This window comes from Cajanus cajan, chromosome 10, assembly GCF_000230855.2.
Source record: "Cajanus cajan strain Asha chromosome 10, NIPB_CcT2T_4, whole genome shotgun sequence".
NCBI lineage: Eukaryota > Viridiplantae > Streptophyta > Magnoliopsida > Fabales > Fabaceae > Cajanus > Cajanus cajan.
This window is the reverse complement of record NC_138526.1, coordinates 35,563,500-35,574,623: the sequence shown is the minus strand read 5'-3', so window position 1 is coordinate 35,574,623 and position 11,124 is coordinate 35,563,500. Positions and strand designations below refer to the sequence as shown.

Here is an 11,124-nt window from a genome sequence, read left to right as displayed (position 1 = left end):
GTACTATCCGCGCCAAGCACCGAGCTTGAACTCGGCGCTGAGCCCCGCACGACATCAGATGAGCGCTACAAGACATCGGTCAAAACAAAGGCCCACTATCTGAACGGGTCACAACCAAAAAACAATGTATCTGAAGGCCCACTAGCCTAAAAATATATGACATTTTTTTTGCCTATACTTCATCATGCTTTTGTTATCTAAGGAGAGATGATGCATGAAAAAGATGGGCTTTTTTATTCATTTTTTTTATTAAAAAAATACCTATATGATGTTAATGGAATGATGACCTAAGAATGCACAAAGGGGTATTAATTATTTTTTAAAATATTTTTTATTATCTGTTTTCTTGTTTTAAAATTTCCATTCACTCCTATTAAAAAAAATAATATAAACAAACAAATGCAACACACATATGTTCATACAACGTACACCCACAACAGTCACGTTCTAATCCATGGGTTGAGGTCCCTATAAAGAAAGGTGCATAGTATGGGATAGTTCTAACTGGTCTCACCAGTCTTTAAAAGACTCCCAAGGTACCCTCATTATAGAGACTGAGTATCTTTGTTGCTGTCACCTCTAGGGTTTGTTGCAATATTTTGAGCTAGAGTAAATGATTATCACCTTGAGTGTGACTTCAAACAATGACCTATAGGCTCAAAGTCATCACTTGGGTCGATTGTACGTCAACCACTCCCTATGGCTATCCACTCTTGCTCCCGAGTGTAGGGGGAACTGTATTATTTCTATTATGCTAAATTTGTCATTAAATGGACCTGACCCTCTTTAAGCTTCCCTAGTGAAGTCGCCATTTGTCGAATCCCAAAAAATTCTGATGAACTAGGTTTGGGGGTCGGCTACGCCTGAGGAAGGTATTAGGCACCCCACAGTGACCTAATTCGGTATCCTATGATCAATTTAGCGTAATAATAAACATAATTAAATATTTACCCCTTTTATTATGCACACAATAATTTATATTATATGTTATTTACAAGATAAAAACACCTATTATCTACATGATTATTTATTTATTTATTACATATAAGAAAAATAAATAATACAATAAATAAAATAATAAACAAAATAATAAATAAAACAATAAATAGAAAAGAAGAAATTGGAACCTCTGAAGCAAGCCTTTTATAAGGGAATCTTCCTAAATACGTACGAGACACGTTTTGGCAATCTTTCGCTCTATAAAAAGTCTCACTATCACTTAAAAATATATAGAAAGACGGGAGCTATGTAGCTTGAGGTGTGTGTATTCCCTTAACCAAGGGATTTCTTATATAGCAATCTATAAGGCAAAATCATAAAAGAATTGTTCGATGTGGGACTTAATTCTTTGAGTTTCTTAAAAGTGGTAGTAAATCTACAAAAGAATAATCTTTTTTAAGGCGTCGTGTGAGATCTCTAAAGAACTCATTAACCGTTGGATCGTACTAGTATCTTCTAATATATTGATCTTTAACTTCAACGGTCGGATCGTTAAAATTAGATTTGTAGTAAGAGATACTGTTAGAACAAAAAATGTTATTCGATATAAGACTCCTCTTTTTTAGCTACTATGCAAGGCCTCTAGAGAATTCGTTAACCGTTAGATCATGCTGGATTTTTGATGGTATATTCTTAATACATTGATCTTTAACTTCAACGGTCGAATCATTGACATTAGGTCTGTAGAGAGGGATACAATTGGAACAAAAATGTTCTCCAATGTGAAGCTTTTCTCCATTTTTCGAAAAGGGGAACGGTCGTTCCCAAGCTTGGAATGGTTGTTTTGGCCCATAAACTTACACATAAAATGGGCCCTTGAAATGGGTCATTCCCAATTAAAGTTATAGGCCAATTTATGCCTTGGAACAACCCGTTCTAGTTTGGGAACGATCGTTCCACATGTAAAGTCAGCTTTTGAGTTGTTGGGCTTTTTTTGGAGTCGTTCCGATCCGTTTCGGTGCTCTATTAGGCCTTCAAGGGATGCTCGTGTCGTCCTAGTAGCCTTTTGCCCTTGATAATGACAACCTGGATGAAATCTGGTGTTTACAAGTTCAAATCAACAACCTTAAAGTCAACAACTCATACTTCCACTAAAAGATATTCAGTTATATTTCAATATGTGTTTCTTTATTAGTAGTGTGTTTTCCTTTATTACCATTTATTTGTGGTTGCAAATTTCTTTTATTACAGTTATTTTAGTGTTTTAATACAATTATTCAGTTCTATTAATGCAATTGTAAATTTAAATTCTTTTTTTAAATATTTCATTGTTAAAGTTATTTACGATTATACATTATTAATTTAAAATTAACATTATTTTAAATTAATAATAATCCTTCTTATTAATATTTGTAAAAAAATTCTTAAAAATTAAATAAATATGTATTATTTATAAAAAGAATATTTTGGAACGGGCCGTTCCAGTTGAAAAATTTGCCATGTTTGAAGGATCCGGAACGGGCCGTTCTGAAATCAGTACGGGTCGTTCCGGGTACACCAATTTGCCTATAAATAGGAGGCTGAGGGGAGAAAAATTATGTACTGAGTGAGAAGGTGAAATCTTAGAGAGAGAAAGAGGAGAGAGAGAGAGAGAGAGAGAGAGAGAAAGAAAGAAAGAAAGAAAGAAAGAAAGAGAGGGAAGAAAGAGAGAATCCAGAGGAGGAGGCCCTGCCCAAGTTCCAGCTCCTGCTTATCCAGGTAAGGGGGGAGTGAGAAACCTCGCTCAGGGGTGTGGGGATAATTGTTCGATAGTTTGTTTGTCAGATTGGCCCCCAATCCCTTGTCGTTGTTCTGTCTGATTTTCTATTTACTCTACTTTGCTTTTTGTTGAAGGTGTCGTTGTTCTGTCTGATTTTCTATTTACTCTACTTTGCTTTTTGTTGAAGGTGTCGTTATTCTGTCTGATTTTCTATTTACTCTACTTTGCTCTTTGTTGAAGGTGTCGTTGTTCTGTTTGATTTTTTATTTACTCTACTTTGCTCTTTGTTGAAGGTGTCGTTGTTCTGTTTGATTTTTTATTTACTCTACTTTGTTCTTTGTTGAAAGTAATAAATGAATATGAAATTAATGTTAATAATAAATGAGTTTTAATATGAACAAGAATGCTCTCTGGATCTCTGTGAATTCCTGTGCGGACCTTATGAGGAGTATTTATGACATGACCATGTGAAATATGGACAAATGACATGAGACCTAAGAATGGACTATTGAGACAAACTATGATTATGAGACTATGACAAATGAGGACATGATGTACTAAATGAAATTCTGTAATAAGTTAAATGTTGAGTTAATGAAATAATGAATGTGTGACATGCATCATATGCATATATTACTCCAGGTGTGCCGCTGAGGCCGCATACCAGTGATGTAACTTGCTAACGAGGTGTACCTTAGGGTCACCAGTGATGTAACTTGCTAACGAGGTGTACCTTAGGGTCACCAGCGATGTAACTTGATAACAAGGTGTACCTTGGGGTCACCAGCGATGTAACTTGTTAACAAGGTGTACCTTAGGGTCACCAGTGATGTAACCAGGTGTACCTTAGGGTCACCAGTGATGTAACCAAGTGTACCTTAGGGTTACCAGTGATGTAACCAGGTGTACCTTTGGGTCACCAATGATGATATGTGAAACTTCCTTATGGCGCCACATGCATGCATTTATGAGTCGAGTTCATGACATCATTGCATGATAAATGAGTATATATGTGATATTGATGATGTATGTGTATTGTTTATATGTGACTTATATTTATTGTGTGTGTGTGTGGGTGCTATCTAACCTTTATTTCTTCACCTAAAACTGAGTGAGATATTTCTCACTCCCTTGTTGTTTTTGTATATGTTTAAATTATGTTGCAGGTGAACAACATCATGAGGATGTTGGTGATGAGGCTTAAGGCTTCAGTTGGGCATGCTCTGATAGGATGTGACATCGGGCATAGCTAGGCTTGTTTTTGGGATGTTATTATTTTAAAAGCTTTAATTTTCTCTTCCTTTGTAATTTTGAACGTTCTTGAGAAAAGACCAAAATGTATATCTTTGTCATTCTATTTTATTACATGATTTGAAAGTGATATATTAATTCCTAACTAGGAGGCACTGCCACCTTTACTGGAATTAATATATATTCTCCTTTATATGATTTCTTGAGTTTAATACTTATCTTTGACTTTTTTTTTATGATTGATGAGTTACGAATGTGAATCTTCTACCTTATGAGATTTGAAGTAGTTGTTTTATACATGAAAGATGTTATTAAACTATGAAAGATTTTATTTACTCAAAAAGAAAAAGAAATTATTATTTACATTTATTGTATATTAACGTTGGGGTAGAGGGTGTCACAATTTCTGTTTGAGATTATTATTAACTCTATAAAATAACGAAAGGAGCCATAGAAACTAAGAACATTGAACTCTCTCTTCACACTAATAGTATTAGTAAAAAAATTGTACATTAGAAATATGAATTACTTCTTCATCAATCAATCTTTTTATTTTTAAATATGTCTTACTTTATTTTTAAATCTCTTATTATTGATGTTTTGTTTGAGATTATTATTAGCTCTATAAAATATTTAACGAAGCCATAGAAACTAAGGACATTGATCTCTTTTCATACTAATAGTACATATTGATGAAAAAATTGTGAATTAGTTAGGGGTGGCAAAATAGGCCGTGGCCCGCGGGCCGGCCCACTAGCCCGTCAAAAATTGGCGAGCTGGGCCCATCATTTCAGCCCGCCAACTCGCCAAGCCCGCCAACCTGGCGGGCCAAATAGCGGGCTGGCCCGTCCCAACCTGCCAAGCCCGCATAAGTAATAGGCTTAATATATATAAAAAAAAAAAAAAAAAAACAGGCCCAACAAAGCCCATTTCCAGCCACCAAAGAGCAAAACCTAAATCAATTTACTAAAATGAGACTTTACCCATTTGGCAACACAATCTGCAATTGGAAACAATCATAAAATTTACTTTAATCAAAACGTGCGAAATAAATAATTGGTTTTTGAGATTGTTTTTGACATATCCAGTATAATTCTCTATATTATTAATTCATTTAATATCATTTTAAGAATAGCTATTAATTAAATTAATTTTTATTATACAAATTAATTATTTTTATCATATGATACTAGCGTAAAAAAAAAAAGAAGACATTCTGTATTTTTATAATTTTTTTGTTTTATTTTTTTTATTTAAACATAAAATATATATTTTTTTTTTCAAAATATTCTTTGGGTAAACGGGCTGGCCCGCCGGCCCGCCAACCCATCCTTAGGCGGGCGGGCCAGCATTTTCAGCCCGTTTTTCATTGGCGGGCCAGCCCGGCCCGGCCCGTTTTTGGCGGGCCATTGGCGGGGCGGGCTGGCCCGTTTTGCCACCCCTAGAATTAGTAATACGAGTTGCTTCTTCAACAATCAATCTCTTTATTTTTAAATATGTCTTACCTTATTTTTAAATTTCTTATTATTAGCGCTTTGTTTGAGATTATTATTAACTCTATAAAATAATGAAAGGAGTGTAGAAAATAAGAACATGGAACTCTCTTTTCACACTAATCTCTTCACACTAATAGTACACTCTCTCTTCACACTAATTAATAGTACTCATTGGTGACACTAATAGTACTTATTGGTGAGAAAATTGTATATTAGTAATATGAGTTGCTTCTTGAACAATCAATCTCTTTATGATTTTAATTAAGTCATGTACGCTTCTAACATCTGATGTATAATCTTTTAAATTTATAGATCCTAGATTATAGGTTTAATACTCAACCATTGTAAAGTGAGTGTTGCCCCAACTTAATTATATACTCTTTAATTATTTTATTTCTAATTGATGTGGGACTTGAGATTTTTTCAAATATTAATTAGATCATGACTTTAGAAAGAGAATTAATTCATTATATTGACCTACAAAATTATATTATTATAAATTATTTTCACTTTTAAAATATTAAATATTTGCAAAAAATTAGCTATCTTAAATAATTTTATTTTAGAAAATATCATTAACTTAAAACTGATCATCATTAATTTATACATTTAAGTAAAATAAATATTTAATTTTCTAATATTTTAAATTAAAATAATTTTTGTTTAAATATTTATAAATAATTTAGTAAAATAATATTTTTTTAAGTAAATAATTTTAATTTTAAAATCTTATAAATTATCATTAAATTAAAACTCATTATCATTAATTTATCTTATTTATAAAATTATATATATATAATTTAATTCAAATAAAAATAAAAATTAATTATAATGATACATATTTATAAATAAAATTTTAAAATAACATTTTTTAATTAAAAATCTTTTAATTATTAAACTTATAAATTTAAACATTTTTTCTGTTTTTCCTACAGATTAATATTGGTAGGAAAATTTGTAAAAAAAAGTTACCTGCAAAATTTTTATATCATTTAGTAAACATTAGTTGCGAATTTATGTTTACAAGAAAATTTTCAACAAACAAAATAAAATTCTTACAACATTTTATGTAAATTTTTACCATGGAAAAAAATTATGATCATTAAAATTGTAACAAAAAATTTCTTGTAAATTATTTTTCATAAAAGAATTTGTAAGAAATTTTTATAAATTATTTTTCATAAAAAAATTATGAAATTATTATTGCAAAAAAATCACAAAAAAATCCTACGAATATTTTTGTTTTTAATAATATTCCCAAAAAAATGACACTTTTATAGTAGTTAATCTACGCGGAAGAAATTAGAATAAAACTTTTAATTTTAAAGGGCCTTTTAAGTTAAAATTGTTAAACATTTCATACTTTATTTTTGTATCTCTTATCATTAACATTCTGTTTAAAATTATTATTAGCTCTATAAAATAATGGAAGGAACCGTAGAAACTAAAGTCATTGAACTCTCTCTTCACACTAATAGTACATATTGGTGAAAAATTGTACATTAGTAATATGAGTTGCTTCTATAACAATCAATTTCTTTATTTTTAAATATCTTATTTATTTTTAAATCTCTTATTATTAACGTTCTGTTTGAGATTGTTATTAGCCCTATAAAATAATGAAAGAAGTTGTTGAAACTAAGGACACTGAACTCTCTTCAACTAATATTAGTAAAATAACATTTTTAAATTAAAATTTTTTAATTATTAAATTTATAAATTTAAATTTTTTTTTTATTTTTCTTGCAGATTAAAAAAAATGTATATATATAATTTTTCTAATATTTAGTAAACATTACTTGCAAATTTATTTTTAAAAGAAAATTTACAAGAAAATTCTATGATCATTAAAATTGTATCAAAATTTGTAAAAATTTCTTATAGATTATTTTGCATAAAAATTTTGTAAGAGAGTTTTGTAAATTAGTTCTGTAAATTATTTTTCGCAAAAAAATTTTGTAAAATTATTATTGTAAGAAAAATCGTTAAAAAATCCTACAAATATTTATTTTGTAGAAAAATTCGTAAAAAATGACACTATGTAGAAGAAATTAGAATAAATTTTTAGTTTTAAAGTGACTTTTAAATTAAAATTTTTAAATATGTCTTACTTTATTTTAAATATCTTATTATTAATGTTCTGTTTGAGATTATTATTATCTCTATAAAATAATGAAAGGAGCTGTAAAAATTAAAAACATTGAACTCTCTCTTCACATTAATTATACGTATTGGTGAAAAAAATGTACATTAATAATATGAGTTGCTTCTTCAGCAATTGATCTCTTTACTGTTGTAATTAAGTTATCTTTTATCTAATAATAATATAAAATTATCTTTCTATAACTTCATTTTTTTTATCATAGTTGATTTTTTTTTTCTTGTTTCAAAAGGTGTTGGTCGTTTTAAAAGTTACATTAGTTACTCATTTTAAAAATCTTTTTGCTTTTAGTGTAGTTATTATTTTTTACAGCTTATTTTTTTAAACCTTAAAAAACTTTTAGCATAGTTATTAAGACCAGTATGTAGATTGTATTTTTTAAAAATTAATAAAATATGGAAGGATTATGAGAAATTAAGTTTTTGGTTAGAGAGAAAATTGACTGAATTCTTAAAAGTCGTAGCTGTCTTGTTTGTTTTGGCTCGAGGTTATACGACTATATAAGAGAGAGAGAGGCATGCACATCTCTAAACATCTATACATCTGCATCTGCATCACATACTGTAGATGAAGTTCCATGTAGATCAAGTGTTCAAGTGCACCATAGACATGTTAATGCCAAATTTCTCAATAGATTTGACAAACTCGTTTGTGCTGCTACCAAACAGGATTCCCAGTCATCATTAAAAGAAAATAGACTTTCAGCAAATTACACGCCCGATATTTGGACCCCTGAAATTCTCCAGTCTCTGGGAAATCCTCTTGCGGTAATTAACTTTATATTTAATTTTCACTTTCTGCCACTTTGTCTTCGTTCCTCTAATTATCTTTCATTCATATTTGTTTTCTTTTATTGTTAAACATATGCAAGGCCTAACCTATGCAGATAAATATGAGTTTGTAAGAATTGATTGTTTTGCTGTTGGATATATTATTAATTAATGTGATTCATGCACGTACGTAGGTTAAAACAGTGCAAGAGAGAGCAATGAAGCTTGAGGAGATTGTACGAGTTTCGATTAATAGTACGGACATGGAGCCTCGAAGCTTAGTTGAATTCATTGAGGACGTTCACCGGTTGGGGCTGGTTCACAGGTTCGAAGATGATATAAACAAAGCTCTTCAAATGATTGTTTCAACAGAATACTTCAAAGACCAGTCACAGAAAAGTCTTCACGATACTGCTCTCCTTTTCCGAATTCTTAGAGAACATGGCTTTGATGTCTCCCAAGGTCTAATTTCAACCTCTATTTAATTAGTGAAAGTGTTAAAACTGTGAAATAATTTATTGAGAAGTATATAAAAAATATTTTCTAATATTATAAAATCTTACTCTTTTTAATAGTGAGCATCGTAGGTAACCTCTTTAATTATTACTCATACTTTAAGAACTTTCATTCTATTAAGATGCATGATTATGTGAGGTGCAGATGTGTTTAAGAGTTTCCAAGATGAAGAGGGAAATTTCAAGGCTGACATTAGCGAAGATGTGCAAGGATTGTTGAGTCTTTATGAAGCATCTTACTTGGCCTTTGAAGGAGAAAGTCTCTGGGAGAAGGCAAATGAGTTTTCAAGAACACATCTCATGAACTTAATGAAAGAGGGAATAGAGGGGGAACTGGGAGAACAAGTTAGGCATGTCTTGGAGGGGCTTCCATATCACCAATGCTTTGCAAGATTAGAGGCACGACGGTATTTTGACACATACACTAAAATGGAACCGCATCATCGCTCATTGTTAGAGCTAGCAAAGCTGGATTTCAACATGGTTCAATCAACATATCAAAAAGAACTAAAAGAAGCGTCAAGGTAAGAAGAGGAAACAGAAAAGGAAAAAAATAATTATTCATTGTTTAAATAAATGACGTGCAAAGTTATATATATTTATATTAATGTGTTGTTATTTAGGTGGTGGACGAAGGACATTGGCATCATAAGCAAAGTGAATTTTTTTCGAAATAGACTAGTGGAATGCTACTTTTGGGCGGTGGCAATGATCCCTGATGAGTCTCAATTTTCTAGTAGTTGTAACGAAATCACTAAAGAGGTGATGCTAACCATAATCATAGATGATGCGTACGATATATACGGCACTTTGGATGAAATGGAGATCTTCACAGATGCTGTAGTGAGGTTTGTTCAACTGATATAAATTGAAGAGAAAGTTTATTTTAGTTTTTAGTTTACAAATTTTGATGTTTCTATATATATTTTTTAGTCCGATCCGAGTTAACATAATTTGGTATACATGTACATGTGCATCAGATGGGACATGGATGCCATAAATTCTCTTCCAGACAAATTGAAATTGAGCTTCCTAACCCTCTATAACGCTGTTAATGTGATGGCTTATGACATCTTTAAGGAACGGGGCATAAATTGTCTTCCTTACCTCAAAAAAGCTGTGAGTAATGCAGTATAACAAATTATTGACTATGAGTAAAAGTAAAAGTAAAATGATGACTTGATTATTTGGCAGTGGATAGATTTGTGCAAGGTATACATTCATGAAGCAAGATGTTTTCCCAACAAAGTCATTCCACCATTCAAGGAGTTCCTTGATACTGCATGGATATCGGTCGGAGGTGGGGTTCTTCTTATTCATTCGTACTTCTTAGTCGGAAAAACAATTCCGTCGGAAATTTTTAAGGAAAATTTTCGACAGAATATTCCATCAGAAATTTTCGACGGATTATTCCGTCGAAAATTTTCGACGGAATTTTCCGTCGGAAATCTTATTTTTAATTTTTATTTTTAATTTCTTTTTTTAATTTCTTATATATATTTGTAGTATTAAAAATTTTATATATCTTTTAAAGGTATAAATATATATTATAATTATTTATTACAAGTTTTTTATATCTACGATTAGTATTAATTTAGGTCATACTATATTTTATTATAATTTACTTGGTTTGAACCTAATTTTCTTTAAAAATATATATTTTAAGTATGACTTATTTATCTATCATAAACAATTTTTAAATATTTGGGTAGAACTACAATCATAAAGACTTATTTTATAATAATTTAACACTATTAAAAATATAAAAATAAATATGTTAAATTTATAAAAATAAAGTTTAATTTATTTATGATATAAATATGTTTTTAATATCTAATATATATTTTTAGATGATAATTTATTTTAAAATATATCTTATAATAACAATTCTAAATGGAATATAAATCTTATGATTTTTCTTATTTTGATTTTTTTAATCAATGTATATAATTTTACTATTTTGATTTGTTCAATCAACGTATATAATAAATAAAAAACACAAAAGAGAAACATGCATGCTACAAATTTTATTTTATCAAAAAATTATTTGTTTTAATATATTACATTATATATGTGAATATTAAGATATATATATATATATACATATATATATTATAATTAAATTTTTTAAAAAAATTAATTCATTATTAAGAAATTTTTTTTATCACATGAGAATTAATTTCCTTCAAAAATTTGACAGATATCAAATAAATAAACATTTTTTATGAATCTA

At 29.7% G+C, this 11,124-nt stretch overlaps 1 protein-coding gene across 1 annotated transcript; it reads left to right on the top strand.

Moving 5' to 3' along the window:
* Positions 1 to 8,154: 8,154 nt before the first annotated feature.
* Positions 8,155 to 10,364, top strand: LOC114915134 (isoprene synthase, chloroplastic-like). The gene is made up of 5 exons (XM_083064826.1): positions 8,155 to 8,838; positions 9,037 to 9,415; positions 9,515 to 9,739; positions 9,872 to 10,010; positions 10,086 to 10,364. The coding sequence occupies exons 1-5, from the start codon at positions 8,595 to 8,597 to the stop codon at positions 10,362 to 10,364; spliced, it is 1,266 nt and encodes a 421-aa protein (XP_082920952.1). The 5' UTR covers positions 8,155 to 8,594.
* The last annotated feature ends 760 nt before the right edge of the window (positions 10,365 to 11,124 follow it).

What these genes read in the sequence shown, in the direction of transcription:
- LOC114915134 (XM_083064826.1), top strand. Translation starts at nt 8,595, where the DNA reads ATGAAGCTTGAGGAGATTGTACGAGTTTCGATTAATAGTACGGACATG. An exon ending in TGGCTTTGATGTCTCCCAAG is followed by an intron (nt 8,839 to 9,036) that starts GTCTAATTTCAA and finishes TGTGAGGTGCAG; the next exon opens with ATGTGTTTAAGAGTTTCCAA. An exon ending in GAACTAAAAGAAGCGTCAAG is followed by an intron (nt 9,416 to 9,514) that starts GTAAGAAGAGGA and finishes GTTGTTATTTAG; the next exon opens with GTGGTGGACGAAGGACATTG.